Source organism: Cervus canadensis, chromosome X, assembly GCF_019320065.1.
Source record: "Cervus canadensis isolate Bull #8, Minnesota chromosome X, ASM1932006v1, whole genome shotgun sequence".
In the NCBI taxonomy this organism is placed as follows: Eukaryota; Metazoa; Chordata; class Mammalia; order Artiodactyla; family Cervidae; genus Cervus; species Cervus canadensis.
In genome coordinates, this window is record NC_057419.1 from 28,569,245 (window position 1) to 28,584,592 (window position 15,348).

At 37.3% G+C, this 15,348-nt stretch overlaps 1 protein-coding gene across 2 annotated transcripts in view; it reads right to left on the reverse strand.

The window, feature by feature from the left end:
• POLA1 (DNA polymerase alpha 1, catalytic subunit) overlaps positions 1–15,348 on the reverse strand; it is a 287,339-nt gene that overhangs the window by 53,331 nt on the left and 218,660 nt on the right. For both annotated transcript variants that reach the window (XM_043457864.1, XM_043457863.1), the window contains one exon: positions 15,159–15,255. In XM_043457864.1, coding sequence (XP_043313799.1) covers positions 15,159–15,255 — 97 coding nt within the window. The remainder of the gene's footprint in view (positions 1–15,158; positions 15,256–15,348) is intronic.

A 15,348-nucleotide genomic window follows, 5' to 3' on the forward strand; every position in this document is an offset into this window, starting at 1 on the left:
ACTTCTGACAGATGAATCTTGCAGGATGGAGTCAACTTCTTTCAAAACAGCACCACTGGTTACAGTGGGGAGTGAAGAGCAAACAGCTTTCCAGCTTCCAGTCTTGGGTTTTAAGCTCCACATAGAACAGCCTCGTAATAAGTTCTTTTTGACTAAACCTCCAAATCAAATGTGTTTTAAAAATCATCATACATTTGTCAACTGAGGTTCTTTGATTTATAAAAAGCTAGATCAGCAATACAGCACTTAAACAACAGAGGGAAAGACAAAACTTAAGTCCCAAACTACATGCCAGTATCTGGCCTATTAAAATCTCATCTGCTCTTGAAGTCCCAATTCAGGTTCCATCTCCACTGGGAAACCTTCCTGGAGCTAAATGTGGGAGAGCCTGCAGCACTTCACGCCAGCCCCTCTATTTGCCTTCAGGTCAAAGTTTCCCTACTTTGAGCAGGGCAGCTGTGACAGTGCAAAGAAGGCTGGACCCTCACACCCTGCAGCTTTGCTACCTCAGGAGAGTCATTTCATCTCTTTCAGGTTATTTTTTCATCTGAAAAATGTTACTTTATCTAATAGGTAATGTAGAAGACAATGGATGCTAACGTTCTCCATAAAATATCAATGTCCTTAAAAAGTAGGCACTTAGAGGGTGAATGCTTGAATAAGAAAATGATCAGACGTATCATAACCTCTAAAACAGGAGCAAGGTCTTGGTTGTACCTGGGCCCTTTACATATCATACAAGGCAGAGACTCGACAAACACTCATGGAATGAATTTTGGCGGGATAGAGTGTGAAGCAAGGAGAAACAGAGAAAACCAGATTTACAAACCAGCTTTGGTGATCTTACTTGTGGAGTTGGCTTTTATAATCATTTCTTAAAACAAGAAAAGTATGTCAGTATCTAAATTGGCCTGTAAACCTATCTTTTTTGTGAGCATAGATGATTTAAGCCTTAAAGCTCTAAAGGATGGTACTACGGTGAATAGGTTTCCCAGGGCATTTATACCAGGGAGAGTGCAATCAGTGTTAATTTATTTGAACTCAATGACAGACTACTAATTCTGTCTAGTTACTGTCCTGCTGGCCACAAGGTAAGAGAATGCCGATGGGCCTGAATAAATTCATGACAACTATAAAAAGAACTATTCTAAGACTGTGTCAAACTGATGATGGGTTTTCTTTGTATACAAGAGTTTGTATTTATTATATGGACATGACAGTACAGCATAACATAATAAATGGATGCTGACTAATCACATGCAAAACAATACCACATCTGGGCCTGGGGCTACTGAGTAACTGAAGATATCACAGGGACACAAGTAAACTTTAAAAGTTACGGCTGAAAAAAATAAAAAATAAAAAAAATAAAAGTTACAGCTGAAGCCCTTAGACAACTATGGAAAACTTAAAGAATTACAGACAATAATGAAAACAAAGTCAGTTTTTGTGAAAAGCAAGAAAGCAAAGCAAATCAAAACCAAACACACAAAAAACCCCAGTTGGTTTAAACATTAAGTCAGGTTAAAAATTAAATCTGTACTGTAGTCAGAAAGGTGAGGGCCAAACAAAAACACTTCACTTTTAATCATTGAGGCTATTCTGATATGGCACATGCAATTGGTAAAAAAAAAAAAAAAATTAAGAAGATGCATGAAAGGCAAGTGCTGTCTCTCATAAACATAAAAGGAACAGAAACACTTCTGAGAAGAAATGCTATCACTACAGAGGCAAGATAAATAAGAAATGAAGGAGACATTAAATTCTGGACTAAGTAAATGAGCAAGATTCCCAAGAGGAAAAGAATATTCAGTTTAAAAATAATCCCAAACTACTAGAGAAAAATACCAGAGTCAGAATGAACTTGTTTAAATCCCAAATATCTCTGAGAGCATGAAACAATTCTGGATGACTTTAAATCCTCTAATTTGCTTGAAGCAAATGGGACTGGTGTTTGCATATATTTCATTGACTTTTTTTGTTTAAAGTCACATTTATTACAAATTTTAGTTGGTATTAAAAAGTCATAAAGTCAATAGCTGATAAAACCACAAAGGATGTTTCTTTAGAAAGATTTAAGAACAACAAAAACAACAAAGGGAATGCCATATGCTTTTAAGACTACAGACCTTTTAATATTTAAAACTGCATTTTTAAAAGAAGTAGTGTTATACATGTTAAATGGCTGATTCAATACCTTTCTAGCAAAAAGCACTAATTTTGAGAGGAAGAAAATTTAGTTTAACTATATCTAGCCAAGTGCTTTATTTAGGTCACGTTATAACAGATTACTATAGATGCTATACAAATATCGATAATTCAGTATTCCTGAAACTTAGAGTACATTCTATCTTGATAGTTAAAGGATCTACTCTCTTCTCTGCCATGAGTATTATAAGCCTTTTTCTCCTAATTAATCTGCAATTAATTCAACCAACCTCCAATTAGTCTTCTACAACATTACCCTACTTAGACAATAAAGCAGTCTCCAGACTGGGTTTTAAACCTGGGCTAAAATAGACTCCTACAGACCAAAAATGGTTCTGAGATTTCTCTTTGTAGTATAATTTAGATGTCATATCTAATTTGCTGTCATGACTATTGTTTCACTGTGCAATTTGTATGTCGCTTTGAACGGTAAAGACATCAGAGCTTTATTGAATTAAACCTTCTGTCTTTATTTAGGGTCTGATGTTACATGTTTATGCGTGTATGTTTATGTCTCAAAAGCTCCTTTTGACATCAAGTAATAGTAGAAAAGGATTATGCTTTTTTGATATCTTTGCTCCCAACTTGGTAAATATAAACACAAATGGGGGGAGGTGGTGGTGGTGGAAGCCCTTTTTAAACAAAAGAAACAATTTTAAAAAACAATAATAATATTATTGTTATTAGTATTTTAAAGACTGAGATAACTAAATAAGCCATTCACACTACAGAATCATAGAGGGCCTGGCTGTTTTATAATCTTAATGCCTTGACTGTCGATTCTATTAACCAACTGTTTCCTAAGAATTGCCTTTTTTATTGATAGTTTTTGTGATGCTGCCTCAAATATAAGATATTATTCTTATCACAATTCCATAAACACAAAGAAATGCAAATGCTCCCTGGCTTTAATTCATAAGGAACAAGGGCCACCTTACCTAGATTGCAATACTCAGTTTAGTGTTGGTCTGTTTGTAACTGTCCTTCTCCTGGCCTTTGAGTTCAAGTTCTAACCTAAAGTCAGGACTAAGACTCACCATGGAAAGCCTCCCAGTAGACCACTGGAATAGCCTTTTAAGTAATTTTTAGTGCATGAAATTTCATAAAGTTTTTACTAGATAATTACACTTCCTGATTTTGTAATTAGTGGAAGTACATGCAATTACATAATAATTATGATAGTAATTACGTAATTAAGATGTATAATTATGTAGTAAAAAACATCATGGAAATAAAACCATCTACTGTGTAAGCACAATACATTTTAAAAGTAAATTCACTAGCTCAACTGTTTAAAAATACTTTTCTTCAAAATAAAGTGATTAGCTCACATTATCATCTAACTGCTTGAAAATGGTTTAATATTTTTTCCTCATTAGTGATAGAAGTATATATATTTAAAGTACATGAAAAAAATCTTAGGTTTTTCCCACTTTCAAACACTTGAAAAATGACAGTATGTTTTGCAAATGAAGACCATCAACCATAGCACCATCACCTAGATAATACCCTTGCTTATGCTGCTATACTTGTCAAAAGGGACAAAGAACTTGCCCACTGAAAGGACATACTAGGAAAAGATTTTATAAAACTCGTAACACATTTGTAATCACATCATGCTTGTGAGCTCATTTCTACATAAAAGTGCAAAACCTGAGTGCATATTTATAGTGGGCTTAAAGAAAAGGCATGCTATTAGAATCCGGAAGTTTGTTGTCCAAATACACAGCAACTTTGCCATATACAACTTTCACTATCCTAAAGAGGATGACATAAAATATACAAAGACATCTCCACTACTGACAAAGCAACTATGGTGACAATTTCCGGGAAAATGTGGTTCTTCTTCTTTCACACTGTAAAGTTGTCTTTAGTTAAACAACGAGACAAAAACAAAACTGGCAGTACTCAGAGAGAAAAGCAGAGCAGTATGAAGGGGCTTCAGTCTGCCACAGGGAAACATCAACTTTGTCATTCTTGTATTGAGCATAAAAATAGAACAGGAAAGTCAGCAACAGTAGGAAAATTCCAAAGTCAATTTTGTAGTACCAAAATTAAGAAATACAATCTTGGTTTCACGTCAAAAAATTCTAGTTCAGAACCTTGAAATCTTTACAAGCATGCTGAATCAAGGTTGTCATGAGGCCCAGAATGTGGTGACTGGGGGAGACTGTACTCTGGGCATATACAAAGTGGCCCTTGTATGAAGTGGCTATAGAGCTACATTCCAGTTTTCTCTTTTATAAGCCACTCATCTTGAGAAGCTGAAAGCCATTTTGAAAATCTTAATTTACTTCTCCCTTGTTCCATCTAGTTAAGAAGAAAAAAAGTGGAAGAACTTATGCTTTCCTGCTTTCCCCCACTCTCCCAGCTCTGCTAAGGCTACTACAATTTTAAGCTTAATTACAGAATATATTTCGGAAGACAAGGCTGTCATACCAATTCCACCTCAAACCTGGCTAGGCTTTCTATATTATGCCCATTTGTCATTTTAAAGTTTTGCCAAAAGGATGCTCCCAATCAATGGATGAATAGAATGGAAGTAGGCTTTAGTTACTGAGAGGGGAGAATGTCTTAAATCAGTGCTTCTCAACATTTAATATGCTCAGGAATCACCTGGGAATCTTGTTAAAATGTAGATACTGGTGCAGGAGGTTTGGGGAGGACCTGATATTTCGCATTTCTAACAAATTCCCAAGTGACGCCTATGCTGCTGCTATACTGATCACACTTTGAGTAACAAGGTGTTAGAATTGACGTGGAAAATAATGCAGGGAGAAAAAAGCTGACCTGGGTTCACCGGTATGTTATTTTTTCCCTCAACTGCTAAATTATTGGAATCATTATTTCAAGTTGAATAAAACATTTCTTTGTAAAATTTCCACTCTTATAATTTGCTTCTTGTTACAAAAGCAGTACATGTCCATCTTATATAAAGGAGAAAATAAAAATTATCCATAACCCACCCACAGATAACAGCTGTAAACAATTCTAGTGTTTCTTACCAATTTTTCCACCGTGTATATAAACTACACATTAGAATCATAATAGTTACTTACTTTTGGACTTTAACTTTATATTATTAGTATTTCTCTAAGTCATTAAACATTGAAACTATGTAATGTCTAACAACAATGAGGCTCCCCTCCCCAAAGCTCAGGGTTATATGAGCCATTTTTTCTATCATCAAAATTCTTTGTTTCTACAATCACTCCCTAATCATAAACTGTTCTAAACTACCATGTTAGTGTCTCCCCTGATAAAAAATTCACTTAAACTAATGAAAGGAATGGGGTGGCAAGAAAAAGGACTGTCCCGCTCCCAAAAGCTCAGATCTTTTTTTTTTTTTTTGGCTGCAGAACACAGCATGTGGGATCCAAGTTCCCACCAGGGATGGAACCCATGTCCCCTGCAGCGGAAGTATGCAGTCCTAACCACAGGACCACCAGGGAAGTCCCATCAGATCACATTTTATCCATAAGAAAATGAAACAAAAGGAAAATGAACTTTAAGCTGCCCATTTCAAAACCAGCTTCTGTAATGAAATGGTTTTTCATAATTATGAAAAATATAATTTTATGAGCAAATTAGTGCTTAAATGAAATTCTACCTTTACTTTTCCATGTATTTGGTAGGTATGAATTGTTTTGTGTGTGTTCTGATATTATTAAAAACACAGAAAAGGTCCATTTCTAAAATTCAGTGGAATAGCCCATGGGCTTAAAAAAGTGACATAAGAACTGAATCAGACAGGGTGTCTGACACAGCCTTGTGAGGCTTTAACAAAGTAAATTCTAAGAATGCCAACTGGCTTAGAAAGGACTCCAGCGGCTCTTTGCTACTTGTATTTCAGACTTCTAGCAATGATATAACTCTTTTGCTTTCTCTTTAGCAGTTAGGAATAGTAGAAATCCTTAACATCAAAAAGGGAGCTGTCTTAATAACCCTCAGAAAACTCCAAATTCCTATATGCACTAAACCATATAATTTTTTCCATACAATTCTTATTTTCTGGCAAAAAAACCCCCACAAAACCCCAAAACACATTTTTAGACTCCTTAGCTTTTTAGTATTAATTGCTATCTCTCTTTGGGGTCCCTACTTTCCACAATGTAATACATTCATTACCACTTCATGAGTGTAACTATTTGGCTGATGGCGAGCAGAGAACAGGACTCTGTGGCAGTGTGGATGAGGGGCAGCCACCCAGGCTCACTCATTAGTTAAATGACTTGACATTCTTTTGATTCAATTCAAATTTGGCATCAGCAAAATGAGAGCTAGGACATCACTCAACTTCAGTTTCATTTGCAAAGAGCTGAAATGACAGATATTAAATCCGAAAACATCAAGGAACTTTAGTGACATTCATTTATGGCACACATGAATCATGTGAGCAATAGATGTATTATTGTATGGTTTTAGAACTTTCCAACACACTGCCATCCATTCATGGACAGAACTGCTTCCTAGGACTCGTTACTCCACAGTTCTCAAAGTGCTTATGTGGCCATATTTTGAGCTAAGAATTCCTTCAACAAATACTTAGTTAGCTGGCTCCCCCATGGGCAAAGCACAGATCAACAGGGTACAACCCTTTGCCTCCATGAACTCAGTGAAAGAGAAAAAAACAATCCAGGACAAATCCTACAAGAAAGGCACTCACAGGGTGCTATGGGAACGCAAAGGAAGGAAGCTTATACTACATTCAGTTTCTTCATCAATATAATGGGGCATGATGCATCACTACCTCATGGGGCTGCTGTGCGGACCCATGCTGGACATCTCAAAGGAAGATAGGAAACTATATAAAGTACCGTACAGAGTGAAAAGTTGCTCAGTCGTGTCCGACTCTTTGCAACCCCATGGACTGTAACCTACCAGGCTCCTCCAAATAGGGTTAGCATAATTCTGGTGACACTAACAGAAACAACAAATACCTGCAGACTTGACCATCACGTATAAAGGAAAGACAAAAGAAGAGCAATGGTAACAAGAAATGGAAAGTTTAAAAAAAAAAACACAGCAAAGCAAGGAGGTGAGAAAAAAGCTTGAGAGGGGAAGTCATTGGGAATTTCACCATACTGAGAGAAGTAAGGAACACAGCCTCTGAAAGGGGCTGTCCAGTAGGCTGTGGCCCTCAGCTGCCCATGGCCCTCTGTGTAAGAAACAGGGCTGACCTGAACAATGGTCTCTCTAGACCTAAAGAGACTTCACTGAGAAATCAGTCTTCCTAACGGATGCTTTTCAAAAGTCCACAGGTAAAGCACCATCCTTTTGCTAACATTTATGCTGTAGCTTCAATTCCTTTCTTCAACACAGAGTCCTAAATCCTGGTGTCCTTATTCTGGCAGAGACAAATCAACATGTAAAAATTTCACCAAGAAGACCATGAGTTATGGGTTGAATCGTATCTCTTTCACCCCTAAATTCTTATCGAAGAGGAGTTAAAGTCCTAACCCCTAGTACCTCAGAATGTGATGATATTTGGAAACACAGCCTTTAAAGGGCTAATTAAGTTAAAATGGGACACAGAAAGGTACAGAGGAGGACCATGTAAAGACAGGGTGAAAATAGCCATCTACAAGCCAAAGACAGAGGCCTCAGAAGAAGCAACCCTTCTGATACCTTGATCTCAGGCTTCTAGCTTCCAAAACAGTCTGAAAATACATTTTGTTGTTTAAGCCATGCAGTCTGTGGTACTGTGTTATAGCAGGTGCAGCAGACTAACACACCATCCTACTACAAATAGCTGACACACAGAATAAGAGGAGAGAAAAATCTGGTAAGACAGAACAGGAACAAAGAAAGTGGTTTTTCTGTTTTTGCTTTTAGGAATAAGGAAAAATCAAACATTAAAGTGAAAAGGCAATTAGAATTCAAAAGAATAAAAAAACAAGCCACAGACTGGGGTAAAATATCTGCCAGAGACACATTTGGTAAATGATGGTTATCCATCAGGGTCTTAAAGTTTTCTGCATACAGGTCTTTTGTTTCTTTGGGTAGATTTATTCCTAGGTATTTTATCCTAGGTATTTTAGGAAAGGGTGAAACGAACAGAGAGAGTATCCCTGAAACATATACATTTTGATATGTAAAAAAGATAGCTGGTAGGAATTTGCTGTCTGATGAAAACCAGGAGCTCAAACTGGGGCTCTGTGACAACCTAGAGGGGTGGGATGGGGTGGGAGAGAGGTTCAAGAGGGAGGGGACACATGTATACCTATGGCTGATTCATGTTGATGTATGGCAGAAACCAACACAATATTGTAAAGCAATTATCTTCCAGTTAAAAATGAATAAATTTTTAAAAATGATGTGATTTAAAAAAAAAGGTTATCCAAAATATACAAAGAACTCTTAGATAAGAAAACAAACAACTCAATTAAAAATTGGGCCAAAGAAATCTCACCAAAGAAGATATACGAATGGCAAATAAGCATACAAAAAGATGCTCCAAATCATATGCCACTAGGGAAAGGGCGGTTAAAACAACGAGATGCCACAACACACCTATTAGAATGGCCAAAATACGAACACTGACAACACCAAATGCTGGGGAGGATGTGGAGCAACAGGAACGCCCGTTCACTGCTCAGTGGAAAATAACATGATACAGCCACTTCGGAATTCAGTTTGTCAGTTTTTTACAAAATTAAATATCATATGATCTAGCAATTTGTTCCCTGGTACTTACCCAAAGGAGCTGAAAATTTATGTCTACACAAAAACCTGCACATGGATTATGTTTACAGCAGTTTTATGCATAATTGCTGAAAATTGGAAGCTACCAAGATGTCCCTCAGTAAGCTAATTGATAAATAAACTGTGATACATCCAGACAACAGAATACATATATTTTTACACCTTTTATTTTGTCTTGTATAGCTGATGAACAAACAATGTTGTGACAGTTTCAGGGGAACAGGGAAGGGACTCAGTCATACATATACATGTATCCATTCTCCCCCAAACCCCCCTCCCATCTAGGCTGCCACATAACACTGAGCAGAGTTCTCTGCGCTGTACTGTAGGTCCTTGCAGGTTATTCATTTTAAATACAGCAGTGCATACATGTCAACGTCAATCCCAAGCTACCTAATTATCCCTTGCCCCCATCCTTCCCCCCAGCAACCATTTATTTGTTTTCTAAAAGACAAGAGAATATTTTTAGTGCTAAAAATGAAATGAGCTACCAAGTCATGAAAAGACAGAGGAAACTTAAAACACATCTTAGTAAGTGAAAGAAGCCAATGTAAAAAAGCTACATCCTATATGATTCCAATCACATGACATTTTGGAAAAGGCAAAATTATGGAGACAGTAAGAAAAGAAAAAACAAACTAAAAAACCCAGCTGCTGCCAAGGGGTAGCGGGGAGAGAGGTGACTAGGAGAAGCACAGAGGATTTTTAGGGCAGTGTCTGATACTATTAGGTTGGTGCAAACATAATTGTGGTTTTGGACCTTGACTTGTAAATCATTATGTGTGTTAGTCGTGCCATCGTATCACTCTTTGCAACCCCATGGAATCTAGCCTGCCAGGCTCCTCTGTCCATGGGATTCTCCAGGCAAGAATACTGGAGTGGGTTGCCATTCCTCCTCCAGGGGATCTTCCCAACCCAGGGACTGAACCCAGGTCTCTTGCATTGCAGGCGATTTCTTTACTGTCTGAGCCACCAGGGAAGCCCACTTAAATCATTATAACTAGACTCAAACACATCTTTATTAATCAAAATAGGAACCATTACAATCAACACATTTTTGCCAAAGAGAAATAAATTTGTTTATTCCTGTAGTGTAAATATCCATGCTTCAGGATTTGAGGAACTCTTAGAAAGCATTTTCTGCCTCCTGCTGGCTGTGGAAGCATTTTCCCTGCAAAAAGTTGCCAAGATGCTTGAAAAAGTGGTAGTTGGTTGGCAAGGGGTCAGGTGAATATAGCGGATGAGGCAAATCTGTTCAACTTTCGAAGCAGCTGTGCATTGTATAGTCGGGTGTTGTCATGAAGAAGAACTGGGCCCTTTCTGTGGACCAATACCAGTTGCAGGCGTTGCAGTCTTTGGTGCATCTTGCCAATTTGCTGAACCTACTTCTCAGATATAATGGTTTCACCAGGATTCAGAAAACTGTAGCGGATCAGATGGGCAGCAAACCACCAGTGACCATGACTTTTTTCTGGTGCAAGTTTGGCTTTGGAAAGTGCTCTGGAGCTTCTTCTCAGTCCAACCACTGAGCTAGCTATCACCAGCTGTCGTACGCAATCCACTTTTTATCACACATCACAATTTAATTGAGAAATGATTTGTTGTTGTGTAGAATAAGAGAAGATGGCACTTCAAAACAATTTTTTTAAATTTTTGGTCAGTTCATGAGGCACCCACTTACTGAGTTTTTCATCTTTCCCATTTGCTTCAAATGCTGAATGACCATAGAATGGTTGATGTTGAGTTCTTTGGCAACTTCTCGTGTAAGAGGATCACCTTTGATGATGGCTCTCAATTTGGTCACTGTCAACTTCCAATGGTCAGCCACTATGCTCCTCATCTTCAAGGCTCTCATCTCCTTTGCAAAACTTCTTGAACCACCAGTGCACTGTACGTTCGTTAGCAGTTCCTGGGCCAAATGTCTTGTTGATGTTGCAAGTTGTCACTGCTGCTTTATGACCCATTTTTAACTCAAATTAAGAAAATTGCTCAAATTTACTTTTGTCTAACATTATTTTCACAGTCCAAAATAAATATAAATAGCAAGTAATAAGCCATTGGGATTCCCTGGTGGCTAAGACAGTAAAGAGTCTGCCTGCAATGTGGGAGACCCGGTTTCGATCCCTGGGTCAGGAAGATCCCCTGGAGAAGGAAATGGCAACCCATTCCAGTATTCTTGCCTGGAAAATCCCATGGATGGAGGAGCCTGGCAGGCTACAGTCCATAGGGTCACAAAGAGTCAGACACAATTGATCGACTCAAAAAAAGCAAGAAATGTACATTAAAATGATGTATGTAACATAACCACATTTATTAACATATTCCAGTATCAAATAGCAAATTTCAACAATGTAAAAACTGTAATTATTTTGCACCAATCTAATATAATGGTGGATACATGTCATTATATATTTGTGTAAACTCACAGAATGACTGAGTGAGCCCTAAGGTAAAGTATGGACTGTGAGTGATAACAATGTGTCAATGTAGGTTCAGCAAACAACCCACTCTGGTGATGTTGATAATCAGGAAGGCTGTGCATGTGTGGGGGCAGGAGGTACATGGGGAATCTCTGTACCTTCTGTTCAGTTTTGCTGTGAACCTACAACTGTGTTAAAAAATAAAGTCTATTAAGAAAGGCAGTTAGTGGATCCCTTTCTTTGCTTCCAAAACAATTTGACCACATCAATGGCTTATCACACTTAGCTGCAATTGAATTTTTATGTCTGCAAAGGGCTCTTAGCTCCTCTAGGACAGGGAACATTGACCATCTTTGTTTTTCTGACATTTAGGACAGTATTCAACAAATAACAGGAAATACATATGTACTGTTTTTATCACTGCTGAATAAATGAAAAAAGGCTCAGTTGAGAAAAGTCAGACTTTTTTTCTTCCCTTATTTTTAAGCAGGTTTACTTTAGACAACTGGGCAAAGATTTGAATTGATTCATGTCTCCCTCAAACAGTTCACTTATCCCTACTCAGGCCAAGGCCCCCCTGGGATGAGGCAGCCAAATGGGACCATTATGTGCTGCCACCATGGAAATGGTTTTTTACTTCATATATTGCCACTATGTTCCTCTAAAACTTTTGGATCTATTATGCCATCTGTGTACATTCTGGAGCAGTTACAATAATAATGCCAAGCCCTAAAGAAATAAGATTTTTAAAATGTTATGCTATTTACAGTGAATATGCAGTAAATACTTCACCAAACTGGAAAACAGTCCCTTATCATCTTAAAGGAAAGGGAAAAATACCAAATGGGGTTAATTCACATTATGGACTAATGGCCTGTAAACCTTCGTTTGAAAAGCAAAGCACAGGAAAAAGCTTTGACAAGAGCTACTTTTCACCATAAAAATAAACCTCTTTCCAATAATTTGTATGTGATTTTTTCCCCAAGTCAAATTGACAAGTTTCAAACACAGATTAAAGCCACCATCCAGTTACAACCCTCAAAATATGGGCTTTATAATGGAAATGGTAAAACTATCTTAGCGAAGGAAATGTTGCTAGGTACCAAGAGTAAAGGAGAGTCTATGGTAAATACTTTACACGTCAGTTTCAGGGTGCTTGTTGACAGACGATACTTAGATTCCATTCTCAATAATATAATTGTGTGTAACTACTGTCATTTTTCACAGGACTTTTCATGTTAACATCTATTGGTGTTCTGGCCTTGGTCCAAATTGAATAAATTTATTTGCCCTCTGGATCCCACAGATTTTCAGTTCTTTTTAACAGCAAATCTCCCTTGAATAGCTGATCAGAAGATAGCATTTCACTCCAACTCATAAAGTGAGAAGTGAATTTTATATGTGTTACCTTAATCTAACGGAAGTTTCCCCTGTAACTGTTCACCTATGGACTGTAAGAATATTTTTGCTCTCCAATTGTTCCCTATGGATTACAAAGTATGTTCAAATCTCTTCTACTTAGAACCTGTCCAAATCATGTGTTCAGAACTGTCTGGGGGGACTTTCTAAAAAGTTGAGTTTCTTAAATTTTACCCCATACCTTCTGAAGTAGAAATTCTGGGTGTAGGAGCCATGGATTTATATTTTTATATGTAACCAGGTGACTCTTAGGTAAAAGCTTATCAAATGTCATTTGTTAGGAAACCTGTGCTCTTGGACCATGGCATGACCTAGCCTTTCATTTATATCCCACCACTTACAAATATACTACCACCACTTACCACTATTAAATTATCCAAAAATGTCCAGACCAAGTAAATTTTATCTAAATTCCTTCATTCCAAAGATGCAATTTAGGAATAAAAATAAGCAGAAGATCAAAGGAAAAATAGTTACACTAATTAACACTCCATAAAGAAAGCAAAAGGATCTTGAAACGTTTAATGAAGTTCTTTCTGTCAGACATCCATTTTGTACCCTTCTTTTGCTTTATTTTCTTTATCCTTCTGATATGTAAAAGAGCAAGTCAGTAATTCACTCCATGCCGTTTTGGCTCTGAACTCCTGAATAGTGTGTTTATTAGAAGCAAATGACAAAAAAAACCTCCCAATTTTTAAACTTGTGAAACAGAACTAAATAGTGTGAGTATACAGATTCTATCAACACTTCTCACTTTTTGCCAAGCAAGAATTTTGCAAGTGATTACTCTGTTCCATCCTATTTTCCAGGAGAGCAACATACATTCCTCTATGTTCTCTAAAAAGCAGGGGGTAAGTTTCCAGTGACTTTACAGATCACTTCTACAAGTCTCCAAGTCACCGGGCTTTCTGAAAACTGCTCATCATTCAGCCCTTCAGATAAGAATTTTAGAAATGTTTGGAAGAGGAATCTATCCCCTAGGAATCTAAGAACATCTAGGGACCAATTTGGATTCAGAAAGAAGTGAAAGGGAATCAAGTTCTAATATACAGATACCCAAAAAGAGGTAACAAACTTGACAGAAATGGACAATGTACTCATCAAACAGTACTTAATTCTCTAAATGCTTAAGGCCTTTAAGGAAAGATCCTTGGAGGTAAAACAGAAACACTTATTGTTGATATGCAAATAAACATGGGCTAGACTCCAATCATGAAAGAAAGTTCAAAAACCTAGTTACTAATGGATTAAAGGAGTTTTTTCTCTTATATAAATCTAATTTATATATATGTAGATATACAACTTTATGTGATAAATTTTCTCTTGTAAATTTAATTAATTTGCTGAAAATAAGCTGTGGAGGTAGCCCAAGGTGTTGCTGAACATCTAAATACAAGATACTAATATTTGAAAATCTCCATCAGTCAAAGTATTTTATATTCAAAGACAGAAAAAACAAGGAAGTGAAGGCATTAAAAAAAAAATCCTAGCCTATCTTGTAAATGGAAGAACTGAAGTCAATTATGACTAGAACAGAAGAGTTAAGACCAAATCAAGGGCACGGTAATTCTTATGTGAGTAAATTTAGAAGTATTTGTAGGTTTCTATATGTCCTTGAGGTTGCCTCTAGCCCTGGCACTGACCAACAAAATGTTGTTGATGTTCAATGGCAAACAACATAAATACTCTATAGGTAACCAATACGAAAAATGTGTAAACTCACCTTTTTTTTTTTTCCATATTTTACAGGTAATAGAAAAGTTGTCAATGTGATTTTCAGGTAGGAGAAAAAAAACCCATGCACTTGTCATGACATTTTCAAATACTTTAAGTTATGTAACAAAGCTTTTCTCTGGCCTATTAAGCCCCACAGTGCCTGCAAGTCTTGTGTAAGACATAGGTAGCACCTGATAATCTGGGCTGAGGCATCTATATGTTCTCTTAGGATGGAGTCAATAAAAGAACTCCACCCCAGTCCTGTGTCTCAAAATGAACCTAGGCTTTTAGTGAACAGCAGAGACATACTCCAGGTCTATTTTTTCTGGTAATATCTGGTTTTTGTAGGTCCAATGATCACGTTGCCTATGCTTACTTCATTACAATTACTAAACTCTATAGAAAATAGCATTTTCAAAATATAGCATTTAAAGAGTCCTTTCTGTACTGTTCCTCCCGCAAAGCCCAGCTTTAATAGAGAACAAAGTGAGAAAGGCTGAGGGGGCCAAAGCCGGGGATTCCTATGCTACCGCCTCTCATGCAGGGGATGCCTGTGCTCACAACAGCCCCCATGGCCTGCTTCTCAGACAGTGGTGCGATGCTGCATGAACAGCCTGACACAGTAGGTCTGGCTTTTATGATGCAAATTTCCACTTTAAACTCAAAGGTAATTACAGTATTTTAACGTACCTTTCTCATGATCGGTAATAAGTTTCTCCAGTGCACACTCCACATCAAAAATGTAGCGGTAAAAGCACAGCTGGGTGTACAGGGACTTGTCAGAATACTGCAATATAACAGAAAAATAAATGAATTTTGGGGAGGGGGAGCTTTGGAGATCACTCAGCAAGTGTATCCCCTAATTTAACTTCTGTATCAA